The sequence below is a fragment of the Diabrotica virgifera genome, chromosome 9 (assembly GCF_917563875.1).
Source record: "Diabrotica virgifera virgifera chromosome 9, PGI_DIABVI_V3a".
NCBI lineage: Eukaryota > Metazoa > Arthropoda > Insecta > Coleoptera > Chrysomelidae > Diabrotica > Diabrotica virgifera.
This window is the reverse complement of record NC_065451.1, coordinates 174,646,612-174,674,588: the sequence shown is the minus strand read 5'-3', so window position 1 is coordinate 174,674,588 and position 27,977 is coordinate 174,646,612. Positions and strand designations below refer to the sequence as shown.

The 27,977-nt window shown below is 35.5% G+C and overlaps 1 protein-coding gene across 2 annotated transcripts; it reads left to right on the top strand.

Annotated features, from left to right (window-relative positions):
* On the top strand, positions 1–27,977 carry LOC126891947 (zinc finger protein 271-like). Of its 2 annotated transcripts, XM_050661294.1 has the most exons (3): positions 1–922; positions 16,977–18,332; positions 19,340–27,977. In XM_050661294.1, the coding sequence occupies exons 1-3, from the start codon at positions 697–699 to the stop codon at positions 19,480–19,482; spliced, it is 1,725 nt and encodes a 574-aa protein (XP_050517251.1). In that variant the 5' UTR covers positions 1–696; the 3' UTR covers positions 19,483–27,977. The 2 variants fall into 2 exon arrangements, with proteins under 2 accessions (XP_050517251.1, XP_050517250.1); XM_050661293.1 differs by having other exon boundaries at positions 16,977–19,499.

Here is a 27,977-nt window from a genome sequence, read left to right as displayed (position 1 = left end):
CACGCATACTGTGGCAAATGTATCACATTTTTCAAAATTTTGGAATGCATTTAAATCGTAGAACAATTTTAACTTTTGATTTTAATACAGATTTTAATTCTCTACAAGTATTCTCTCATTACTTTTGACGTAGAATAATTAGGGAAGCAGGAATTCAACAATTCAGAATTTTACATTGAGTTTCCTATGGCCGTTTTTACGATTCACCACCCGGTATAAGATAAAATGTGTACTATGCATGGACGTATAAACACAGGTCCATGGTACTATGTGTCTTATTATTTCATAATAACACAAATAATACACATATATACACAATAACACACATTCAATGATCGAAAATAATTTAAAAATATGGGAATGTAAACTGTTGTGACGTAAAGTCAAAAATATAAGTCTCCCCACCACCGTCGGACAAGACAACCGTAATTAAATTAATCAAGTCTAATCTTCTAATAACCGTGGACCATTAGACACAGCGAAAAATAACATGTGTTTTTTTTACGTTTTTACTTAAAATAACAGGAACAAGCAACACTGCGAGCCATTATTATTGTTGTTGTTTTTGTTTGTTCTTGTTTCTTGTTCAGTTTTGAGTTTGAGTTTCAGTCATAAAAGGGGGTTTCAGTTTGTTTGTTGTAGTAAAAGTAAAACATAAACATACTTCCAAGCCTTAAGTATATCAATTGTAATAAAATGGAAGTAAAACAAGAAATTACAGAGGAAACGTGCAAAATAGAAATAGAGTATAATGACTTGGATGATGCCCTTTTGGATAGCTTTAAATGTGAAGTTCAGGATGAATGCAACAACCAGGACACATGTGATTCTGTAGACTTGAATAAATGTCCCATAAAAACTGAAATTGAAGAACATGGAAATAAATTCGATCCATTTGAAGAAGACCAAAAAACTGAAGAAGGTTAGTTTTAACAAAATATTTAGTACATACCATGGACCTATAAATAAAGATATCTTTATTTATAGGTCCATGGTACATACAGTAAAACCTGCCACCAAAGAATATAGATGTGGGCTATATTTATATTCGTTGCTGCCACATCCAGATCAATGTGGCGACCGACCCATCCAGATATGAAAAAATCCGGATATCAAGACCACTTTTTTAGAGTCTCTGAAATGTTTTCTCCTTCATCCATTCCAGTAATCAACACCGTCAATAACTTTTGTTGATATACACATTTTATAGATTCTATACCAACGAACAGTATTGACAGTTCGTTGTTCTATACACCTTGGTCCATAGGCTGACAGAAGAATGTCACATTTAGGAGCAAAAGAGACACTTTATTTCAGCCTTCTTTTAGTTCTTTTGGGTTGTGATGACAGGGGGCATTGTCCAACAGCAGGAGCAGGACTGCCTTTCTCTGTAGATCTCGGTAGATGTGGACGGTAGCACCATCCGGATAAGGGGAGGTCCGGATGTGGCAGGTTGTACTGTATATCAATTATTTACAATTTTACTATTTGGTCTATTTGAAATGTGTATTGTTTCGGTATCAGCATTTTGTGTAATATATTCTTTATGTAGGTAAATATAAATTATATTTATTAATTTCATATATTATTGTAAATGGGCAATAAGCTACAATTTAACTTAAAAAATGATTTTATGGACGTTTCAACTTCCACGTCAGATGTCGTTATCAAAATACGAAATATTACTAAATTAAACAAAAATGTTGTTGCTTAGTAAAAAATTCTTCTAATTTAATTTAATCTGACTAATTCATATCGGAAATTCACGACATATATTATACATCGATGACTTAAAGTACAATTATTGTATGTCCGTACATGTATTTTTTGAGAAAATCGAGTTTGAATGTTTAAGCTCTTGTAGTACAGCGCTATAGCACACAGTTTTGAAATGTTATTTATACGACGAAAATGCGTTAGGACATGCAATGTCTGTGCAGGATGATAGACTAGGAGGTCATCAAGGTACAGTGCACAACTCAATAATAGAAAAAAATGGACATACAATAAGTGTGCTTTAAGCCATCGAAATTTTAAAGTAGAAGACTTTAAAATGATATTGCCAATATTTATGAGTTGCTTTCCTGGGACAACTTTATTGAAAGATATTTTATTCGATTACATGAAATCGACTTTAACTCAAGAATATCTGTCACAAAAAAATCATAGCATGTGATTTGTCTTTAAAAAACAACTACAGTAGACTCGCGATTATCCGAGTCTCGGTCATCCGAGCCCCTCGGTTAACCGAGGCAAAAGTCATAACAGGTGAGTTACAATTTTCAACCTTGGCGCAACATCGCCGCCTCAATATCAAACAGAGGAAAAAAGCTTATACAAAATCAAATACTTTTTTAAACAGTAATATTGATAAGGTAAATGTTTTTATCTTTTATAGATAGTACTGTATTAATTTTGTCATTAAAATATCCACAGTTATGATTATTTACGTGTTTTCTATCAATATAACCAATCTCAGTGTTAACCGAGTTATTCCGTATCCGAGGTAGTCACGGTCCCAGTTACCTCGGATAATCGCAATTGAGTCTACTGTACTTGCAATGGTGACAGTAAAATTCTCGTGTTAGTGATTCCATAGTAAATCACAAGGAAAACCAGAAAAAAACCTCATGATACTATCCCGACATTATAAGTATCTGGTCTTACATTCAGTTTACTCTCAAAACTAACACCAAACTCTGATTTTATATGTATTTTAAATTATATGTTATTATGTTAACATATGCTACATAACATGTTAAATATATATGTTATTTTAAATTAGGTATAATGGTATAAATAATATTAATAATACATCATCATCATCAATGGCGTTACAACTGTTACAACTCTTCGTGAGTCTTTGCCGCGTTTACTATTGCCTTCCATGTTTGTCGTTCCTGTGCCACTAATTCCCATTATCGCACTCCCATTTTCTCTAGATCTTCTTTGACTGCATCTTTTCACCTTTTTCTAGGCCACCCTACAGACCTTCTTCATAGATAGACCTATCATAATATTAAAATATAAATTGTGTACTATTCTCGATATGTTATTGACTTACTAATCAGGGTATTTTCTTTCTATTGACTTCCTCTTTTAGTATGGGTAACCACATCCTACTGCATTCTATCGAGGAATTTGCAACACAATTGGTTTCATTCAGCATAATTAGAGCAGCTTCTTTGATTTTTCCCTTTTTATTATCTGTTTCTTTCAGCACTATACTTGAATCTTTCCACTGAACTCTATGTCATTGTCCCATGCATGTTGACATATTTGAGATCTATCAAATTCTCTATTATTAATATATAAGACTAATGTTCACTTGTTCTATGTTTAATGGTCTTGATGTTTCACCTAAATAAAATTGTTTGCATTCACAAGGTATTTTATAAATACAATTCTTTGTTCTTTCTTGTTCATTGTTAGGCTTAGTTTTAGATAAAACATATCTCAATGGGTTTGTTTGTCTTCAATGTTATTGAAATGTTGAATTTATTTCCTATTGTTTTAAGTTTCTTGGATAATCCTTTTATACAGGGTGTTGATATTTTCCTCGTATTATTTCTTGTGAATGTTACAGGATTCCGTTCTAAGTTGTTCTGTTCCATTCGATCCAATCTTGGCTATTCCTTATTATGTATTTATAAATGACAAAAGATAATCATTTTTTAATAAAACAGATGTTAACAATTGTTTTTCTTCTAAGGATGAGTTTTCGTTAGAACAAGTAATTTTGGCTCGATCATATAAGGATTTAATGATTCCCTTTTTAACTTTGATGTTGTGATTTGATTTGTAATTTAGATATCTGTGGGTGTGTGTTGGTTTTATATACACTTAAGTCTTATATCCAGTATCCTTCTTTGAGACTAAAACATTGGGGAAAGCTAGGGTGTTATTATATTCCTTTTCCATTGTAAATTTTATTGTCTCTTCTTGATCGTTTATAATATTTAGGAATGTGTCCAACAATTCTGATCTATGAGGCCCTATTGAGAACACATCATCTACATATTATCTCCACCATATCATATAGCCTGATCAAAGAACAATCTGCCCCAAAAAAAATAAAGGAAGGATGAAAATTTGGCAATAGGTAGATGCAATTGTCTATTATTACATAAGAAAAAGTTTACAATTGTACATCCCCTCCATTTTACAAAAATGGGGGGTGAAAATGACTCTAAGCAACTCTAAGCAACTTTTGTTCTATAGAGTTTTTTCACTATTCTCCATTCCCAGGACCATGATAGCACAAATCCTGTAACCAATACCTATACCCTCCATAAACCATAGGCGTAGCATATCTCACGAAAATGGAATATTGTTTTAGTTAGTAATTAATTGTCTAATAATATTTAAATTAAATAAAACTGATTAAGTTGTTAATATTCATAAGTCAGATAAGGGTAAGTCAAAATGCATTGGTAATTTTAAATGGATCATCCAGTATTTTACATCACTTTCGAAAAGTTATATTACCAATCATCAATTCAGATATTTACAAATGTTAATGGTATAAAATTTAGTCGTTACAGATAATAGTTATCTATGAAACAGTTCGTGAAGTATGCTTTTTGCGAACGCACGCGATGTTTAGAGCATGAGCGACAGCGGTGCGAGTGCTATACATCGCGAGTGCTATACATGATTTCTATTCTGCAATTTTTAGAACTTTGACAGTTAAAAATTTTAATTTCTTTCAAACCATAAAACTGTCAACATTTTTGTTGTAATTTATTGCTCATTATGTCATCACCATGACAACGCCAAAGTTAAGGATACATATTTGATTATATGAAAGTGTGTCAAAAACAGTGCGAAAAAGTAAGTACCATTTAAAATACACTGTTACACTGTTACACTGTTTTTCACAAACTAAAAACTTATACATAATATGGCATAGAGTAGTTAAAGTATTTTTTCTACAAAGGTGTTAAAAATGCAATTTTTAGCACTCCATAGGAGCCTTAAAAATGTCACTTTAAAGCACTGGGTGCTTTAAAATTTTTAGGGCACTGCAGTTAAAAGTGAAATGTCAAATTTTGAAAGCAAACGTCAAAATATTTATATTTCATTTATTAACATTAATATTAACAGTACAATTTGTGCAATTTGAAAAATGATTTTTTTTTAAATTTAATTTAAACTGTATTATTTCATTTTTAACACGTTTGTAGAAAAAATATTGTATGATATATGTGTTAAAAGTACATTTTTAAGGCATTCATGTCAATTGCAGAATTCGCTGCACTTTTTGAGCATTTGAATTGTACTTTTAACACTTATACAGTACGTAAATCTTTCTGCTGGACATAGGGAATATACATTGAGAGCATTGTGGCAACTGCGCTAACCTGTGTTAGTTGAAACTTCTGTTCGAGTACGAGTTTCTGGTGCAATAGAGCTGTTAGAACGAATAAAATGAGTGATTTTGAATGCAAGGTAGTCCATAAATAAATCAAAAACAAAGATTATGACTGATACATTAATAATTTTACTTTAATTTTTAAAATATCTTTTATTTAAAAATTAATTTCCAAATTAAACAGACACAGTTTTCCCATTAGATCAAAAATAGTTCTACTACAATGTCATGTGTTGACGTTTATTTGTGTCACCCGAAATTAATTGTCAATTTTGAGGTTAATGCCCCTTAATGCTAACAACTATATTGTCATTGAGAGAGCGAAGTTGCCACAATTATCTTAATATAATACAATGTATGTATTTATGTATCTAAATATATACAATGTAGGTTCCCTATGTCCAGCTGAACGATTTACGCACTGTATCATAAATAACTCCATCATTCTCTTTGCCTTATCCCTATGCGGGGTCGGCTTCCCTAATTGCTTTTCTCCACACAATTCTATCTTGGGTCATATCAATGTCAATCCCCTTTACCAACAATGTCCTGCCTTATCGTCTCCCCCAGGTCTTCTCCCAGATAGCACAAGTATGTTTTATGGACATACATCTGTGTACATTGGAACGTCCAATGGACGTCCCGCTAAGGTACAATGGACATCCGATGGACGTCCAACGAACGTCCAGAGTTCACAAAATTGGACGTCCATAGAACGTCCGCTACAAACGTACATTGTACGTTGTATTGGAGCTTTCAGTGTACACCTTGTGTACATTCAATGTACGTCTTATGGACATTTGTAGGGCACTTTTCAGAAAGCAATCTAGTAACCATAATTTTGTGAATACATACCAAAAAGCCTTTATAGGAAATAGTTCCTATAATACTAAACTTATACTTTAAAATATTACACAAAAGAACTTTTTTATTTCTCTTTACTATAACTTTATTACATTATATACTTTATTATAGGAACTTCATTAATGCACGACTGCACTTGCACGATAAACAGAAAACACAAATATATCACAGGATGTACCTATTATATTGTATCTAATAATTTAATAAAGACGAGATTCAGATTTATTTTTTATTTAGCGTATGGCTTAAGTATATCACAGAATATAGTTAGATTTATGCATTATACAATGCATCACAAACAGATGTCCAATTTTTTTATATATTCGATTGACCCTTCGGTTGCCATTACAAAGTCTATAGGGTCGCCTGTGTATGCTCTGCGTGGGCAGTCCTGAACAATGTGACTGATCGTCTGTCTTGCAGCGCCGCAGTCACAAGAAGGCGAGGGGAGTTTACCCCATCTGTGGAGGGAGTCGGCGCATCTTCCACAGTTTGTTCGAATTCGATTAAGGGCTGCCCAAATCTTACGGGGACGTTCAAATTCGCCAGGTTTCCCTATGATGTCCGGTAGACTATGGTAATGCGGATCTGTCCTACTTTCCCAATCTTCTCTCCATCGGGTATTTAAGTCAAAGTTGGATTGCTGCAGCGCTTGAGCAGATTGTAGAGGGGGTAACCTGGATCGGAGACGGTTTCCAAGAATATCGGGGATGTCGTTGTGGACTAGAAGCTGGCGACTGTCCATTATTTTGTTATATTCTTTAACCAATGCATGTTCGCGGCGTAGGTTGGGTGGTGCTATATTACTAAGGGTAGGTAGCCACATTGTAGGGGTGGGCTTAATTGTGCCTGTTATCATACGCATAGTACGGTTTAGTTGGGTGTCGACCAGGTGGGTATGCCTGCTATTTAGCCACACTGGAGCACAGTATTCTGCCACCGGATATATCAGGCCAAGAGCAGAGGATCTTAATGTTGATGCTGTGGACCCCCATGTAGTGCCGCAGAGTTTCTGTATTATATTGTTGCGTGTTTTCAATTTTGCTGCTGTTTTCGTCAGGTGTTCTCTGAATGTGAGCGTTCTGTCTAGAGTAACCCCAAGGTATTTCGGGTATTTATTGTGTTTTAACAGCTTGTTATTAAAATACACTCGCAATTCTCTATTTGCCAACTTGTTGTTTAGATGAAAAGCTGATACTTCAGTTTTTGTAGTACTTGGCTGTAGTCTCCATTTCTTAAGGTATTCGCTGAGGATGGATAAGTCATTCGTGAGAGTGATTTCTGTAGTTTCTAAAGATTGGTGGCTTGTTGCAAGGGTCCAGTCGTCAGCATATCCAAACTTCCGAGATTCGGTTTCAGGCATGTCAGCAATATGGAGGCTGAAAAGTAAAGGGGCAAGGACAGAACCCTGTGGAAGACCATTGTTAAGTTTCATCTGTCTACTCGTCTCCTTTCCCATTATAACCTGGAAGGCTCTGTTGGTCAGCATGTTGTCAATGAGGTTAATTATCTTTCTGCAGGGGATAATGCGGGCCAGTTTATATATTAATCCCTGTCTCCAAACAGTATCATATGCTGCTGTTAGATCTATAAATACTGTTGCTGTCTTTTGTTTCTTTTGAAAACTAGCTTCTATAAAAGTTGTTAATGACAGCACTTGGTCCGTACAGCTTCGATGAGGGCGGAAGCCAGCTTGTTCAATGGGGACATTTTCTAGTATCCTGTGACTAATTCTGTTGAGGAGAAGCTTTTCTAATAGTTTATATACCATGCTGAGTAGAGCTATGGGGCGGTAGTTTTCTGGCTTATCGTTTGATTTGCCCGGTTTCGGAATTGCAATTATCTTTGTTCGCTTAAGTGAGAAAGGAATGTTACCTGACTGAAGTATATCATTAAAGAACATTGCAAGCCACTGTTTCGTGTATGCACCACTGTGTATCAAGAACTCTGGATGGATACCATCAAACCCAGGTGCTTTACCTAATTTCATTTCTTTCAGCGCATGTGTGATTTCAGAAATAAGTATTCTTGCTGAATATTCGGAGTTCGTTCTGTTCATTTGTTTTAATGCCCTTAAGTCTCTTTTCACGTTGGTAGTATGTGTTCGATCTCGTGGAGCTCTGGATAGAGATACTATATGGGAGGCAACCTTGTTAGGAGACATTTTAGACTCTCTGGATTCCAGCTGGTTAGCTCCTCCAATTTTCCGCAACAAGGACCATGCCTGCCGGCTTGATTTTTTGAAGTCAAGGTTTTCGACAGTCTTTATCCATTTTTGGCGTCTAGCTGTATCGATGTTGTGTAAAAGCTCATCGGCTATTTCTCGGTCACCACTTTCGAGAAACTTCGTGTATAAGTCTTCACATGTTTCAGTCCATCCAGGCACATATTCTTTGCGATACCCCCTAGGGATGGTTTTCTTGGCAGTGCTTATTACTGCGCCCACAAACCTCTCATAATGTTTGCTGGTTGGAGGGACCCAGCTCAAGGTCCGGTCTAGTTGTTCAGAGAATTTCTTCCAGTTTGCTTTTCTAAGATTCCACCTGGGTCGAGGATATGATCGAATTATTGGAATTGATATTCCGATGGTGATAAGCACCGGACGATGTTGAGTATGTGGGAAGTCTGCAAGGACACTTCTCGCAGTTGTTAGTGGTCTGTCATTGGTATCTTTTGAGACAAAACATAGGTCTGGGTTATATTCTTTTCTCCATGCAGCTGATTTAAATGTTCCTCTGTCTTTGGCATCAAAAACTAGGTATGTGTTTTGCTCTTCGGACCATTCTACTAGTGCCTCCCCATTTTCATCATTCGTGGTGTACTTCCACATTTCGTGGTGGCTGTTGAAGTCGCCGATGTATATAGTAGGATGTGGATGAGTCTTTAGCACTTCTGGGTTCCATGTAGTGGCTGGAGGTTTGTATATGTTAACTACGGTAATATCTCCAATCTTGGTGACTACTTCATGTATATTATTTTCATTGGAAGCAGAAAGTAGGAAACCATTTTCTATATTGCAGCGAATGTAGGTTGCGACGCCGTAATGTTTATCATATGTGGCTCCCAGTAAATCGTAGCCAGGTATCTTTCCCCTTAAATCAAGCTGGACTTTGTCTTCAGTATGGGTCTCTTGTATGGCAACCAGGTCAATGTCGTTATCGTGTAGGATTTTTTGCAACACTTGGCATTTTGCCTGGCTTATGCCCTCGATGTTAAGGTGACAGACTCGGATACACGGTCCGAGATCTCTAGTCAGTTGGTTCTGAGAAGAACCTTTATTTGTTCCCATCGTATGTTTACGTATAGATAAGATTTCTGTTTGTGATCTGTGATGTTGGCAGGATATTGTTTTTGTTTTTCGTTCGTCTGCCGCCAAATTTTTGCTAGTTCATTTAGCGTTACCCAGGGTGCACCACATGGAGGCGAACTAGCATTACACCCCGAGATTCAGATAATGGCGTCCTATGAAGCATGCACATTTAAAAGAGGTTTATTCTCTGTTCGGCAGTTCCAAAAATATTATTTTTAGAGTCAGTACGGTTGTTGTATATTGCAAGCGGGTTTGCCATTCTGTGAATTATCATAAATAAATCCTCCTTCAGTATTCCACAACAATTAACAGCGATAATCCCCTAAAAGTACCTGCCTAATACTACCTTTCACGACCGATAGCGCGAAGAGCGACAACGTTGTCAAGAAGATTCTCATCGTTTTGTGTAAAATCTCCATGGACCACAAATGGATGTCCAATGTACGTTGAAACCAAACGTCCAATGGACGTCGCCTAATGTACGTACATAGTACGTCCAGTTTTGGTCCATGGACGTTTGGACTTTAAATGTACGTTATATGGACGTCCATCGGACATTGTGTGCTATATGGGCTTTGGTCTTCCTCTCCTACTCCTTCCAGGAATCTGCACTTCAGCTATTCTTCGTATTGGGTGATTAACGTCTCGACGTTGAACATGACCAAACCATCTTAACCTATGCTCTCTCATTTTGGCATCAATTGGTGCCACACCTAGACTTCCCCTAATATACTCATTTCTAATTTTATCCTTCTTTGTCACTCCACTCATCCATCTAAGCATTCTCATTTCCGCCACATGCATTCGTTGTTCCTCTTTCTTCTTCACTGCCCAACATTCAGTTCCGTACATCATAGCCGGTCTTATGGCTGTTTTATAGAATTTTCCCTTCAGCTTCATTGGAATTTTTCTGTCACACAACACACCACTCGCTTCTTTCCACTTCATCCATCCAGCCCTAATTCTACTGCATGCATCTCCATCTATTTCTCCATTACTCTGTAATACCGATCCCAGGTACTTAAAACTATTGCTTTTTACAATCAGTTTACCATCCAAAGATACCATTCTATTTGTAGTAACTCCATCTTTAAATGAACATTCCAAATACTCTGTTTTTGTCCTACTAAGTTTTAAACCTTTTTCCTCCACAGCTTGCCTCCACTGTTCCAGTTTTTGTTCTAAGTCTCTTTCACTATTTCCTACTAACACAACATCATCAGCATACATTAAGCACCATGGAATGTCACCCTGTAGTTTCGCTGTTATCTGGTCCAAAACTAATGAGAATAAATACGGACTAAGCACAGAGCCTTGGTGCAATCCTACTTTCACATGGAATTTATCAGTCTCTCCCACACCTGTCCTAACACTAGTCGTTACTCCCTCATACATATCCCTCACAATCTTTACATATTCACCAGGGACTCCTTTCTTATTGAGTGCCCACCACAGAATTCCTCGAGGTACTCTATCATATGCTTTCTCAAGATCAATGAATACCATATGAGCGTTTGTTTCTTTACTCCTGTATTTTTCCATCAGCCTTATAATGAAAATTGCATCTGTTGTTGATCTGCCCTGCATAAAGCCAAATTGATTCTCGGATATTTCGGTCTCTTCACGTATCCGTCTATCAATTACTCTTTCCCATATTTTCATGGTGTGGCTAAGCAGTTTAAGGCTCTAACCAGACGGACCACTCTGCAGCGCTACTCTGTGGATCCACACAGTGGCTGACGATGATTTACCGTGTGTTCTTATGTAGAGTGGCCGTCGCAATTCAGACGAGCGTTTGTAGCCGGCCACAGTCGCTCGCATAAGAACCCACGGTAAACTACTTTTGTGGATCCACAGAGTAGCGCTGCAGAGTGGCCCGTCTGTTTTGAGCCTTATAGCCCTGTAGTTTGTATATTGTTGTATATCTCCCTTGTTTTTGTAAACAGGTACCAGTATACTGCTTCTCCATTCGTCTGGCATTTGTCCAACTTCCATAATTCTATTAAATAGACCTGCTAGCCACCTTGTTCCTGTCTCTCCCAATGCTCTCCATACTTCCCCAGGAATATCATCTGGTCCTACCGCTTTTCCTTTCTTTATTTTTTGAAGCGCTTGAGCCACTTCCTCGTTTGTTATTTTGGTGACCATTGCTGCTACTGTCTCCGTTGACTCTACAGGCTGTCTGTCAAATTCTTCATTTAGTAAGCTGTCAAAGTACTTTCTCCATCTCTTTTTGACATCCCTTTCGTGAACTAGTATTTTATTATTTTCATCTCGGATACATCTAATCTGATTAAAATCTTTTGCTTTCTTTGCTCTCTGTTTGGCTATTTTATATATCTTCGTTTCGCCTTCCCTGGTATCAAGTTGATCGTATAGGTTTGAATACGATTCTGCTTTGGCTTTTGCTACTGCTACTTTCGCTTCCTTTTTCGCCACCATATAGTTTTGAAGCTCTGTGTCGGATCTGGTTTCTTGCCACTTTTTATATAATTTTCTCTTCTCTTTTATTTTTCCTTGTACTTCGTTTGACCACCACCAAGTCTCTTTATCCTCAAACTTTTTTCCTGACGTTTTCCCCAGTATTTCAATAGCAGTCTCTCTAATACTACTGGCCATTTTCTCCAAATTGTATTAGAGATTCCTTTCATTTTCCAACATATTTTTTCTACTATTCTTCTCCTGAATAGACCTTCTTTCTCATCTTTTAGCAGCCACCACTTGATTATCTGTGGTCCTCTCCGATATTTTTGTTGAGTTTCGCTTTTTACTTCGATGTCCAGAACAAGCAGCTTATGTTGTTGGCTTACTGTCTCACTAACTATTACCTTGCAGTCCTTGCATTCACGTATGTCTTCTTTCCTTATCATAAAGTAGTCTATTTGGGATTGATGTTGTCCACTTGTGTAGGTAATAAGTTGAGTTTCTCTCTTTTTAAAGAATGTGTTAACAATCGCCATATCCAATGCTGTTGCTAATTCAAGCATGTCATATCCAGCTTCATTTCTAGTTTCAAAGCCTAATCCCCCATGTTTTGCTTCGTATCCTGCCTTGGCTTGGCCCACATGTGCATTGAAATCACCTCCTATTATAACTTTCTCCTCTGACGGAATATCACTCAGGACGTCTCCTAATTGGTCATAGAAAGCTCTTCTTTCATTCTCACCCAGACCTGTTTGAGGAGCATACACACATACAACATTCAATACCTCTTTATCAATTACAAATTTCACTGACATCATTCTATCACTCGTTCTTACAACTTCCACTACGTTATCTTTCATTTCACTATCAGCAATTATACCAACTCCATTTCTACTGTTACTACTATCTGCATACCACAATTTGTAACCTTCACCTAGATCTTTTGCCATTTGACCTTTCCACCTAGTTTCTTGAATGCAAGCAATTTGAACTCTCCTTCGTTTGAGCGCATCCACTAACTCCAGACTCTTACTTGTAAGACTACCAAGATTCCACGACCCTATCCTGATTTTTCTAACCTGCAATGGTGTTCCCCCTGAGATAGTCCTCACCCGGAGATCCGAATGGAGGCTCATTTTACTTCCGGTACATTTTACCTCAAATTCACATACTTAGGCTCCCTGATCACCAAGGAAAACGTCATGACAGAAGAAATCAAGCGAAGGATAATCCTAGCGAACAAATGCTATTTTGGACTGAGTAGACATATGAGAAGCAGAAACTTAAGCCAAAAAACAAAAATAACCATATACAAAACCCTTATACAACCAGTGTTGACATATGGATCGGAGACATGGACCATCTCCAAGGCAGATGAAAACCTTCTGCTTATATTTGAACGAAGGATCCTGAGAGGCATATTCGGTGGCATCTGTGAAAATGGTATTTGGAGGAGGAGGTGCAACTACGAGGTATACCACAGATATAAACATATATTTGGTGGAAAAGACGTAGTATCTCTTATAAGAATAGGACGACTAAGATATGCAGGACATCTAGCAAGATCACAGCATAACAACCCTTCTAGAAGAATCCTTATGTCCCAACCTGTGGGAAGTAGAAATAGGGGTAGGCCAATGGATAGGACTGACTGGCGTAATAGACTTAAGAAGGTCGAGGCTCTTTCATAGGGCTGTAGCACCATTGATGATGATGACATTTTACCTCAGGAGATGCCATCATTTCAGTATAAGTTTTTATATCTTTGGAGAAAGGTCTTTTCATTTTTATGGTCTGAAAAGATTTTGTTTGGATATTTGATGCCTGAATGCCTTTTCTATCAGCACCATACCCTGCCCTGCACATTTAGCCAATACACCACCAATGCAACCAAAGTGCCGTATTACCCCACACCCGCCTGCATTTTTCTGTATGAGCCAGGATCCCTACTGTAAGGACTGCCCTATAAGCCAATGTATTGTTGCCCGTATCCCGCCACTAGGAGGCACGTACTTTATTCGGGATACTTATATCATAAATATATATCTATATGCCTATACCTTGGCGTTATTTGAATTTTGTTCTGAGGTGTGTACTATAATTATTATTTTATTAGTTGTTTTGTTTTCACTTCTTTATAAGCTATATGTTTGCTAAGAATATTTTTTTCAATAAACTACTTTTTGAGTTATTTGCGAAAAACGGTTCCAAAACATGTTTTTGTTTAAAAAAATGAACATATTCATTCGCAAATAACTCGAAAATTATTGACTTATTGAAAAAACTCTATAGAACAAAAATTGCTTAAAATTAGCCTTTTTATCCAATTCCAGACTTATTTTGAATGTATATTTTTCACACTCGAGACCCCCCAATTTTTGTAAAACGGAGGGGATGTAGAATTGTAAACTTTTTCTTATATAATAATAGACAATTTCAACTACCTACCTATTTCCAAATTTTCATCCTTCCTTTATTTTTTTTTGAGGTTTTCGTAAAGTTTTGTATTCTTTGATCAGGCTAAAACTGTGGGTTTTAAATTTTGTTTAGAAATGAGATTATATTGTATATTCCAATATACCGGGTGTCCACTTATATTTTTCCCCATTTTAACTGCCTATAACTTCTAAACGGTTCAAGATAGAAATATGCGGTTTTCGCTGAAATGTTTTATTTTAGTAAAAGTTTTGTCTGAATTGATCGAATTTTCTATATCGCTTTCAAATACGAAATAAAAAATGGCGGATTTTTGAAAAAACTTTCTTGACTTTTTTTTAATGGAACACCCAGTATATTTTTTTGTAAATTGAAAGAAAGATCATTCACCTATCCAGCGATATAAAGTTTTTCAAAATCGGTTGTCAAATCACTGATTAATTAATTTTTAAAATGAGGGGTGCAACGTGGATATCACATACCTAAATAACATAACTGAGCAAAATGATATTGTGTTATGTGATTTCCACATTGCATCTCTCATTTTAAAAATTAATTGCTCAGTCATTTGGCAACCGATTTTAAAAATTTTTATATCGCTGGATAGGTAAATGACCGTTTTTTCAAGACATAAAAAAATATACTGGGTTTTTTAATAAAAAAAGTCAACAACGTTTTTTTTCAAAAGTCCGCCATTTTTTATTTAAAGCGATATAAAAAATGGTCATTTACCTAAAAACTTGAAAAAACGGTCATTTATCTATCCGGCGATATAAATTTTTTTAAAATCGGTTGTCAAATGACTGAGCAGTTAATTTTTAAAATGAGAGATGCAATGTGGAAATCACATAACTTGCTTAGTTATGTTATTTAGGTATGTGATATCCACGTTGCACCTCTCATTTTAAAAATTAATTACTCAGTGATTTGACAAACGATTTTGAAAAACTTTATATCGCTAGATAGGTGAATGACCTTTCTTTCAATTTACAAAAGAATATACTGGGTGTTCCATTAAAAAAAGGCAACAAAGTTTTTTCAAAAATCCGCCATTTTTTATTTCGTATTTGAAAGGGATATAAAAAATTCCATCCATTCAGACAAAACTTTTACTAAAATAAAATATTTCAGTGAAAACCGCATATTTCTATCTTGAGCCGTTTAGAAGTTATAGGCAGTTAAAATGGGGGAAAATATAAGTGGACACCCGGTACTTGTAGAAGTGTAAGTAAGTAAGTGTAAGTCCAAAATGGTAATAATAATACAATAATACAATAAAATAAAATATATAGATATCACAAACTTAATTACGTAATTCAGATTTACATATCACAATAATGACTATTCCACATGACTATATCTATTCCACAACCACTCAAATAAACATACACCTGAGGCCCGAAATGAATTCAGCTTTCGGTGTAAAAATGTCAATGGATGAACGGATGAGTTGTATATCTAAATAAACTATATCATAAAAAATATTTACAATTGGATTCAGTGGTTTTCCTAAAAATAAATTATCCCAACAGAACTGTGACAAAAAATCAGTTATTTTCACATAGTCAGCTGACTTGAAGTCCCTATAGAATCCGTCACTAACCAAACCACTATCATTGGGTCGCTTTTGGTTATCTTTACCTCAAATTCCAGGGGTTTGTGAAGCATACCCTCCCTCAAAAGAGCTTCATCTGCTCTAGTCACAGTAACATCAGCATCATCAACCAGCACCAAGTCCAGAATATTATCAGTTGCATTCACAATGGTGTTGGACTAAAGCAAATTGTGGTGTGCGTACATATCAGACACAACCTGCAGGGCTTCAACTTCAGAAGTTGGTAGAGGAATTGTTGTAGAGCACATATCATTTGAAAACCATTCACAATTTGGTGAATTGAAGTCAGCAGCCAGATAATAGTGTGCAGATGGATAAACAATATTCAGCTATTTGTTCCAAGGCTTCACAAAATATGGAATATTTGTTAAATGTAGACTTTGGTGGAAAATATGCTGTTCCTATATAATAAACTGATTTGCATCTTCAGTCACCAAGACAGAAAGTTGTTCGATTGTTTGGTTAACTGTTAAGGTTAACCTCGTCTCGAACTTAAGTGTGGGCGGCACCATGCAACAACGTACCGAACCTCGTTGCGATCAGGGTGCAACATCGAAGCGTTCCACTAGTTGTCGGTAAATTCGTCCGCATCAACGGAAAGGGTCGTCGAAAGGTTCAGGACGAGGGTCGCTGTGAATTCACATCTGGACTCGCAATTCGGAGTACGAAACGAGGTTCGGTTTGTTACTTATCAAGACTCTGTGCAACAACGTCGCAAACCTGTGTTGATCGCTTCAGTGTTCGCGACGAGGTTCTGTACGGCATTCGGAGCATGTCTGGACTTGGACTCACTTTTATGAACTGCAATAAGGACTCCAGCACCTTATTTCAGGTATAAAAGACAAAAACACATGCTTCTAAAACATATTTATATCATTTACTACTTCTGCTGATTATCTCATTAATTTTCCATTTTACTTGAATAATTACATTAGAGTTGGTTTGTATTTTAGGTTATCCCCAAGATGAAAACAAAACGGAAATTACGGAAAAACTCCTTGAAGATTCATCTTACAAAGGAAATGGCATGAATCGACACACTGAAGGAAAAATATCGAATAGAAATATGAAAGTTGCTACTGAAAAAAGATCTTATAAATGTGAAATTTGTTCTAAGCAGTTTTCTCACAAATGGTTTTTGAAGAGACATATGAGAGTACATACTGGGGTAAAATCATACAAGTGTGAAATTTGTTTTAAGGAATTTAGTGAAGCAGGTACTTTGAAAGTACATTTGAGAGTGCACACTGATGAAAAATCATACAAGTGTGAAATTTGTTTTAAGCAGTTTAACCATGCATCTAGCTTAAAAACACATTTGAGAGTTCACACTGGAGAGGAACCATACAAATGTGAAAATTGTTTTAAGCAATTTAGTGAAGCAGGTACCTTGAACAATCATATGAGAGTTCACACGGGAGAAAAACCATACAAGTGTGAAATTTGTTTTAAGCAATTTAGTGAAGCAGGTACCTTGAAAAATCATATGAGAGTTCACACGGGAGAAAAACCATACGAGTGTGAAATTTGTTTTAAGCAATTTAGTGAAGCACAGAATTTGAAAACACATTTGAGAGTTCACACTGGAGAGAAACCATACAAATGTGAAATTTGTTTTAAGCAATTTAGTGAAGCAGGTACATTGAAAAATCATATGAGAGTTCACACGGGAGAGAAACCATACAAGTGTGAAATTTGTTTTAAGCAATTTAGTCAATCAGGTCATTTGAAAAATCATATGAGAGTTCACACGGGAGAAAAACCATACAAGTGTGAAATTTGCTTTAAGCAATTTAGTCAAGCAGGTAATTTGAAAGTACATTTGAGAGTGCACACTGGTGAAAAATCATACAAGTGTGACATTTGTTTTAAGCAGTTTAACCATGCATTTAGCTTAAAAACACATTTGAGAGTTCACACTGAAGAGAAACCATACAAATGTGAAATTTGTTTTAAGCAATTTAGTGAAGCAGGTACCTTGAAAAATCATATGAGAGTTCACACGGGAGAAAAACCATACAAGTGTGAAATTTGCTTTAAGCAATTTAGTCAAGCAGGTCATTTGAAAACACATTTGAGAGTGCACACTGGAGAAAAACCATACAAGTGTGAAATTTGTTTTAAGCAGTTTAACCATGCATTTAGCTTAAAAACACATTTGAGAGTTCACACTGAAGAGAAACCATACAAATGTGAAATTTGTTTTAAGCAATTTAGTGAAGCAGGTACCTTGAAAAATCATATGAGAGTTCACACGGGAGAAAAACCATACAAGTGTGAAATTTGCTTTAAGCAATTTAGTCAAGCAGGTAATTTGAAAGTACATTTGAGAGTGCACACTGGTGAAAAATCATACAAGTGTGACATTTGTTTTGAGCAGTTTAACCATGCATTTAGCTTAAAAACACATTTGAGAGTTCACACTGAAGAGAAACCATACAAATGTGAAATTTGTTTTAAGCAATTTAGTGAAGCAGGTACCTTGAAAAATCATATGAGAGTTCACGCGGGAGAAAAACCATACAAGTGTGAAATTTGTTTTAAGCAATTTAGTGAAGCACAGAATTTGAAAACACATTTGAGAGTTCACACTGGAGAGAAACCATACAAGTGTGAAATTTGTTTTAAGCAGTTTAACCATGCATCTAGCTTAAAAACACATTTGAGAGTTCACACTGAAGAGAAACCATACAAATGTGAAATTTGTTTTAAGCAATTTAGTGAAGCAGGTAAATTGAAAAATCATATGAGAGTTCATACGGGAGAGAAACCATACAAGTGTGAAATTTGTTTTAAGCAGTTTAGTCAAGCACAGAATTTGAAAACACATTTGAGAGTTCACACTGGAGAGAAACCATACAAGTGTGAAATTTGCTTTAAGCAATTTAGTCAAGCAGGTCATTTGAAAAAACATTTGAGAGGCCACACGGGAGAAAAACCGTAAAGTGTGAAATTTGTTTTAAGCAGTTTAGTTAAGCAGTTATTTTGAAAGGACATTTGAGAGTTCACACTGGAGAGAAACCATAGAAGTGTGAAATTTGTTTTAAGCACTTTAGTAAAGCAGGTAATTTGAAAGGACATTTGAGAGTTCACATTGGAGAGAAACCATACAAGTGTGAAATTTGTTTTAAGCAATTTAGTCAAGCAGGTCATTTGAAAAAACATTTCGAGAGGCCACACGGGAGAAAAACCGTAAAGTGTGAAATTTGTTTTAAGCAGTTTAGTCAAGCAGTTATTTTGAAAGGACATTTGAGAGTTCACACTGGAGAGAAACCATACAAGTGTGAAATTTGTTTTAAGCAATTTAGTCAAGCAGGTCATTTGAAAACACATTTGAGAGTGCACACTGGAGAAAAACCATACAAGTGTGAAATTTGTTTTAAGCAGTTTTCTCATAAAATTAGCATCACATTTGAAATTGCACACATGAAACCATTTCTTTTAAATAATTTGGTATAATATATGATTTGAAACAACATACTTCTTCTTAAGGTGCCTTCTACATTACTGAACGTTGGCTATAACTACAGCAAAGCTCTCTATATTGAGCTGTTTTTAGTATCGAATGTGAGTACATGCCTGTCCAGTCTCTTACATTCTTCAGCCAGAAGCATTTTCTTCTTCCTGGACCTCTTCTTCCTTCCATTATGAGTCGTAAAAAGTTGTATCTTTCTCCTCTGTAAGTAGGTATGTCCTAGGTAACTCGTTTTTCTGTTTTTTACAATATTTAGGAGTTCTCTCTCAGTCCCCATTCATCTTATCACCTCGTTGTTGGTCACGTGACACGTGACACCTCGATTGCTTAAAATTAGCCTTTTTATCCAATTCCAGACTTATTTTGAATGTATATTTTTCACCCTCGAGACCCCCAATTTTTGTAAAATGGAGGGGATGTAGAATTGTAAACTTTTTCTTATATAATAATAGACAATTTCAACTACCTATTTCCAAATTTTCATCCTTCCTTTATTTTTTTTGAGGTTTTCGTAAAGTTTTGTATTCTTTCATCAGGCTAATAGTGTGGGTTTTAAATTTTGTTTAGAAATGAGATTATATTGTATATTCCAATATACTTGTAGAAGTGTAAGTAAGTAAGTGTAAGTCCAAAATGGTAATAATAATACAATAATACAATAAAATAAAATATATAGATATCACAAACTTAATTACGTAATTCAGATTTACATTTCACAATAATGACTATTGCACATGACTATATCTATTCCACAACCACTCAAATAAACATACACCTGAGGCCCGAAATGAATTCAGCTTTCGGTGTAAAAATGTCAATGGATGAACGGATGAGTTGTATATCTAAATAAACTATATCATAAAAAATATTTACAATTGGATTCAGTGGTTTTCCCAAAAATAAATTATCCCAACAGAACTGTGACAAAAAATCAGTTATTTTCACATAGTCAGCTGACTTGAAGTCCCTATAGAATCCGTCACTAACCAAACCACTATCATTGGGTCGCTTTTGGTTATCTTTACCTCAAATTCCAGGGGTTTGTGAAGCATACCCTCCCTCAAAAGAGCTTCATCTGCTCTAGTCACAGTAACATCAGCATCATCAACCAGCACCAAGTCCAGAATATTATCAGTTGTATTCACAATGGTGTTGGACTGAAGCAAATTGTGGTGTGCGTACATACCAGACACAACCTGCAGGGCTTCAACTTCAGAACTTGGTAGAGGAATTGTTGTAGAGCACATATCATTTGAAAACCATTCACAATTTGGTAAATTGAAGTCAGCAGGATAATAGTGTGCAGATGGATAAACAATATTCAGCTATTTGTTCCAAGCCTTCACAAAATATGGAATATTTGTTAAATGTAGACTTTGGTGGAAAATATGATGTTCCTATATAATAAACTGATTTGCATCTTCAGTCACCAAGACAGAAAGTTGTTTGATTGTCTGGTTAACTGTTACGGTTAACCTCGTCTCGAACTTAAGTGTGGACGGCACCATGCAACAACGTACCGAACCTCGTCGCGATCAGTGTGCAATATCGAAGAGCTCCACTAGTTGTCGGTAAATCCGTCCTCATCAAAGGAAATGGTCATCGAAAGGTTCAGGACGAGGGTCGCTGTGAATTCACATCTGGAGTGGTTTGCGAACTTTTCGGCGTTCCTGTCATTGTTATTTTGAAATTGGATTGAATGGACGTAATAAAATTGTTTACTAACAATAGAAAATTATTCGAAAAAACGAAATGTGGGACCCACTAAGGTGATCAAAAATGCGAAGTCAGAAGGCTACAATATTGTGAAGTTTTTACAGTGTGTTCATAAAGTGTGGAAATGCTCTATTATCTCATGACTTAATTATTTTCAGAGCTAAAGCTCTAACAGGTCGATTTTTATTTTTGTATTATGATTTTTCGACGTATATCCCATAATAGTGACGTCATCGATTTTTGCGTGATGACGTCATCGATGATTTTTTTAAATGGCAATAGGGGTCGTGTGATAGCTCATTTGAAATGTTATTCAATTCTCTATTCAGTAATATAAACATTAACATCATTATTTTTACAGGGTGGTCAAAAATAATTTTTGAATTAAATTAATATACGAAGAGAAGATAAGATAAGATAATTGACGCAAAAAGAAGAATGTACGTAATTTATTTAACTCAAAATACCCTTGTTTACCGAAAAAAATGTTTATTTCATAAATAAACATTGCTTTTCGCTTAAATTAAATGTCAAACAGCCGCCCACCTGCCTCTTGGCAGTTTTAATATTTAATTTAAGCGAAAAGCAATGTTTATTTGTCAAATAAATATTTTTTTCTCTTTTCTGACAGCAGTAAAATGTATTTTGAGTTAAATATTTACAAATGCTTGGTTTTATAAAAAGATGCACTAGATAGAGACTTTCAGAATATTGAAGCAATTAAACTGCTATATTGTTCTCTAGTTAGACCTCATCTAGAGTATTGTTCTTGTGTATGGTCCCCATCTTATAATATTTACATATCAAAAATCAAATCAAAATATCAAGTAAATTATCAAATTGAAACCCAACTTGGTATTCTCTCATTGCATAACCGACAAATAATTAAAGATGCAAGGATGCTTTATGACATAGTTAATTCAACAGTTTTGTGTCCTCAGCTACTTGAGCAGGTTGGTCTCCATGTACCTCTCCGTAGAACACGAATAAACCAAACTTTCTATGTTCCTATTCACAGAACCAACTATGATTATAACAACTTTTTATCTCGAGCACTAAGATGGGCAAATGTTCACCCTGATCTAGATTTTTTTGCACCGAAGGCTGAATGGACCGTGATAGTGTGACGTCAAAACGTCAAAAAAGTTTCCAAATAAAGCAAACGTTTGACGTCTGTCAATTGATTATACACGTGATTTGTGTAATCATTTTTAATTTTATTTTGTTTTAACAATAAATTATCTGCTCATTTTTTCTAAAGACACAATCTTTGTTAGTCATATCAATCATATTGCTTTTAATTTTATAAATGTCCCTGCTAGGTCTGGATCCCGCGTATGAAAAAAAAAGTTGATTAATAGCAAGCTGAAAATTTGTTAATAGCTTAAGGGTGTCTAGTCGGATAAACTTTAATATATGGGAACACTGGAACAGGGGCAGTTTTAATTGTGGAACAGGTTAAAAATTTGGAACGGTCAGACCACGAAAACGGCACATTTATTTTGTCCGACAGAACAGACTTAAACTCTCCGAACAGAGATTAAACTCTCATGCAAAAATCAGACTGCTATTTATCACCTGTCATAATTCCTGTCAATTGACATATTCTACATGTTCGACTCATTAAAACGCCCATTTGGTGATAAATAGCAGTCTGATTTTTGCATGAGATTTTAATCTCTGTTCGGAGAGTTTAAGTCTGTTCTGTCGGACAAAATACATATGTGCCGTTTTCGTGTTCTGACCGTTCCAAATTTTTAACCTTTTCCACAATTAAAACTTCCCCTGTTCCAGTGTTTCCATATATCAAAGTTTGTCGGACTAGACACCCTTAGAATAGAATAGAATAGAAATATGCTTTATTGTCATGAAAAATTTAACAATTTTATAGACAAAGCTTACAAGAATCATAAATAAGAACAATAACAAATACAATTTACTAAAATGATATAAATCGTCTATATAAATAAAAATAATGAAGAGAAACAAAAAAAACAGTAACAATCTATTGCAAAATTTAAAAAAAAATTTGCAAATTGCATATTTTACCTTAAGAAATTTAATAAGTTAAGTTAAGCTGCTGCATATGACACTCAAATATAGATTAAGATTATACTTATAAATAAGAATACTGTACTTTCTTAGTTATTGGTTAAGAAACTCTGCTGTTGAATAATATGGTCTTTCAGATAAATAGGCTTTAGTCATTTTACGGAACTTGGGGAAAGATGTTGCAGATTTAAGTTGTAGAGGGAGATGGTTGTAAAGTTTTTTTGCAGAATATAATATAGATTTCTTTACTAACTCACTGGACGGGATCGGTAAATAGATGTCAAAGGTAGAATTTCTGGTGGAATAGTCATGTCTAGGTCTTGCTGGAAAGACATGTAGATGTTTACGAATTAAGCAAACAGTTTCTAAAATATATAAAGAAGGCAGTGTTAGAATCCTGTGATCTTTGAAGTAGCTTCTGCAATGTGTTGTTCTTCTGAGGCCAAACAGACATCTTATTGCTCTTTTTTGTAATTTAAAAATAACATCAGATTGGGCAGCCGTACCAGAACCCCAAAAAGGGAGACCATATCGAAGATGTGACTCGAACAAAGGAAAAATATGTTATTTTGGAAGAGGCTAAATTCATTTCCTTCGAAACAGATCTTATTGCAAAGCAAGCTGAGGATAGTTTCTTGCTTAACACATCAATATGAAGGGACCATTTCAGATTGCTATCTAAAAAAATACCAAGAAACTTTACAGAATCAACGATACTGATCTGGCTGTTATGAAGAGGTAAGGGTTGAAGAGCTCCTTTATAGGACAATGCTACTGTTTTATCTACGTTAAAAGAGAGTAAATTTGCTATTAACAAATTTTCAGCTTGTTATTAATCAACTTTTTTTTCATACGCGGGATCCAGACCTATACACAAAATCAAGGATTTACACACTACAATCACTACATGGTACTTACTGCGTTTCTTTAGGTTCTTAACTTGTCCTATTTGGAAATATGGTGGGAAATATACTATGAGCATTGATTACAATCGCGGGTACACAACACATCACCATTTTGTAAAAATTAAACATCCTACAAGCAATATACATTCTTCTTCTTGTAGTTCCTTCTCCTATCGGAGGTTGGCTATCATCACAGCTATCCGTACCTTATTGGCGGCTGCTCTGAAAAGATCAACTGAGCTGCAACTATACCACTCTCTTAAGTTTCTCAGCCAGGAAATTCTTCTTCTGTCTATGGATCTTTTACCCTTTATTTTACCTTGCATTATGAGCCTTAATATCTCATATTTCGCACCTCTGGTAATGTGGCCTAAATATTCCAGCTTCCTTGTTTTGATGTTCTTTATCACCTCGCAATCCTTTTGCAGCCTTCTTAACACTTCTGCATTTGTAACTCGTTGGATCCATGGTATTTTCAAAATCCTTCTATAGCACCACATCTCAAAGGCTTCCAACTTCTTTATATTTTCTACTTTTAGTGTCCAGCTTTCCATTCCATACAACAAAGTCGAGAACACGTAGCATCTTAAGGCTCTTATCCTCAGCTCCAGAGGAAGGTCTCGATTAAGAAACGTCTTTTTCATTTTTATAAATGCTTGTCTTGCAATTTCAATGCGTGTCCTGATTTCTCTACCCTGGTCATTGTTTTCATTTACCCAGGTTCCCAGATATTTGTGTTTTCCCTCGATATCCAACCTTCCTCCTGTATGTTGCTTAGAAATAATCATGAACTTGGTTTTCTTAACGTTCATTTGTAGTCCATAGTCCATACTGACTTGATGTAATCTATTTACTAATAGTTGCAGTGCATCTAGACTGTCTGTAAAAATAGCGGTGTCGTCTGCGAATCTTATGTTGTTCAAGATTTTTCCGTTTATTGATATACCCTGTTCTTCCTCTGATATTGCTTCCTTAAAAATAGCTTCGCTGTACAGATTGAATAACAATGGAGACAACACGCAACCCTGTCTAACACCTCTCTTGATCTCTATGGCCTCTGTCTCGACATTTTCGATTTTAACCGTTGCTTTTTGATTCCAGTACAGATTGACAATAACCCGTATATCTCGACTGTCCACATTCTTCTCTTTTAAAAGTTTTATGAGTTTCTGATGTCGTACTCTATCAAAAGCCTTTTGAGAATCTATAAAGCAGACATAGAGATCTTGGTTCATATCTAGTCGTCTTTGCGCGAGAACGTTAAAAGCGAACAGAGCCTCTCTCGTTCCTAGTCCTCCTCTGAAACCAAACTGGGTGTCATCTATATCTTCTTCTATTTTTTTGTATAGTCTTCCATGTATTATTTTGAGGAATATCTTAAGTGTGTGGCTTATTAAAGAAATTGTTCTGTACTGGGAGCATTCTGTCGCATGTATTGACTTTGGTAGTGTTACAAATGTGGACAGCAACCAATCCTGGGGTATTACTCCTGTTGTATATACCTTGTTGAACAGATCTATAAAAGTATATGCAGTGTTTCTTCGTCAATGCATTTAATTAGCTCAGTGGGTATCTGATCTGGGCCTACTGCTTTTGCGGTCTTTGCATTTCTAATTGCCTGTTCTAATTCGCACATTATTATTTTCGGTCCTGTTTGTTCCTGTGGTTCTTCTTGTATCATTCTATCATCGTCGAATAGTTTCATTATGTATTCCTGCCAAAACCTTAATTTATCTTTGATGTCTGCGATGAGTTTACCGTTATCATCTTTAAGTATCCCATAGTGTGCTCGCTTTTTGGTGCTTGTTAGCTCTTTTATTTTTTTTATGCATATTAAAGCTGTCGTATTTTCTGTCATACTCTTCTATTTCTTTGCATTGTTCTGTTAACCACTTTTCCTTGGCCTTTTTTATCTCTACTTTAATTTTATTCTGTAGTTCTTTGTATTTTGGCTCATTTCTCCCTTTGGCTTTTCTCTTCTTTTCCATTAATGCTAGAATTTCCGAAGTCATCCACTTCTGCTTTTTATTTGTCTGTGCAGGCTTTAAATTTTCTTCCCCAGCCTTTAGCAATGCCTTCTGTATTTTATTCCATTTTTCATTGACATCTTCTGATGTTAAAATTTCTTCTTCTACTTGTGTTAGATTTGAGTTGACTTGTTGGATCATTTTTTTATGTATTTCTGTTTTTCTTAATTTCGTATAATCAAGTGATGGTTTATTTTTATGGTAGGGGAGCAAAGTATGCTAAATGTGCAGTCACTCGAGCGCTTTGGAGACCTATTGGGTTGTGAAGAGTAGGTCCTAAAACAAAAAAAAGTTAAGTAACATTTTCCATTTTAGTGGGCGCTTGCCATTTTTTAATTTAATTTTCCATCTCCAACAATCGTTTTTTCCGATTATAACGCCATCTATGCATAATTCGAAAAAATGTGTCGAATAAAAGTTACTTATTTTTTCGTAAGGAATTTAAATCTGCAATAAAAAATGGGGGATCCTATTTAAGATTTTAAAGTAACCCCCCACCCCACCTCCGTGGGGGGTCGTGTTTTGTGCCATTCGATAGATTGTTTAAACATATTAAATAAGTGTATTTTACAGTTTTTCGATCTGATGTTCATTTCGCGAAATATCGCGGGATTCGTATTTAAAATACTAAATTTACCCCCCACCCCTCTCCGTGGGAAGTCGTGTTTGGTATCATTCGATAGATTTTTAAAAAATATTGAGCACATATTTTTTAGTTTTTCGATCTGTCATTCATTTCGCGAAATATTCGCTTTTTTCTTGTGAAATTTTGGGACTCACCCATTTCCTTACGGCCGGCTCAAATCGTCAGATTTTTGAAATATACACTCTTTTGCATGTACTCAACTTACCTTATCTTAATCTGACAATTTCGACTTTTTTTAAGGATAGATTTTTTTTTCGGGCCCCCCTTAACGAACTCCCCTGTGTTAAGAGCCAATATATGGTAGAGGTACATATGCAGGGTACCAGGTTTCTCCCCATATGATAATCTGACGCGCTCGAGTAACTGCAAAAATCCCCGCTTGGGCTCCCCTACCATTATGTCTTACTATCTTTTTGAGTTTCAAGTGCGTTACTGCTATCAGCGGGTTATGATCTAAGTTGACATCTGCTCTGGGGTACGCCTTTACTGCTTTTATGGAATTTTTGTATCTATTTTTGACCAGTATATAGTCTATTTGGTTTCTGACGATGCGGTCTTTGTTGTCTGTAAGAGATCTCCAAGTGTACAATCTTCTGTCGGGTAGCTGGAACATTGTGTTCATTACTGGAAAATGTTCATTTTGACAAAAATCCACGAGTCTATCCCCTCTTTTGTTTCTGACACCTAGTCCAAATTCCCCAACATATTCGTCAACTTTTCCTCTCCCCCTTTCCCCGTCACTTTTATCAATAAAGCCCCTCATTACTATCGTAATATCGTCTTTTCTAATAGATCTTAAAATTGTGTCTAACTCCATGTAAAAATATTCTTTGCAATATACATATTCCAATTATAAAAACGAAAATAAACACCACGTGTGAATTTTTGACACATTTTTGTTTTGTTTGGAAATTATTCCAGAGTAGGCAACATTGATTTGACGTCACGATTATCACGGTCCATTTATTTGTTGTGATATGTAAATCTGAATTACGTGATTAAGATTGTGATATTTATATTTTATTTTATTTTAATTATTGATACACATAAGTACATTAAAATATATTATCAACTTGTAATCCTATTGGGCAGCAGCCCGTTGAAAATAAATAAATAAATAAAAATAAATTACA

Coding starts and splice junctions, on each gene's coding strand:
- LOC126891947 (XM_050661293.1), top strand. CDS start 697: ATGGAAGTAAAACAAGAAATTACAGAGGAAACGTGCAAAATAGAAATA. Junction 923..16,976: donor AGACCAAAAAACTGAAGAAG/GTTAGTTTTAAC, acceptor TTTGTATTTTAG/GTTATCCCCAAGATGAAAAC.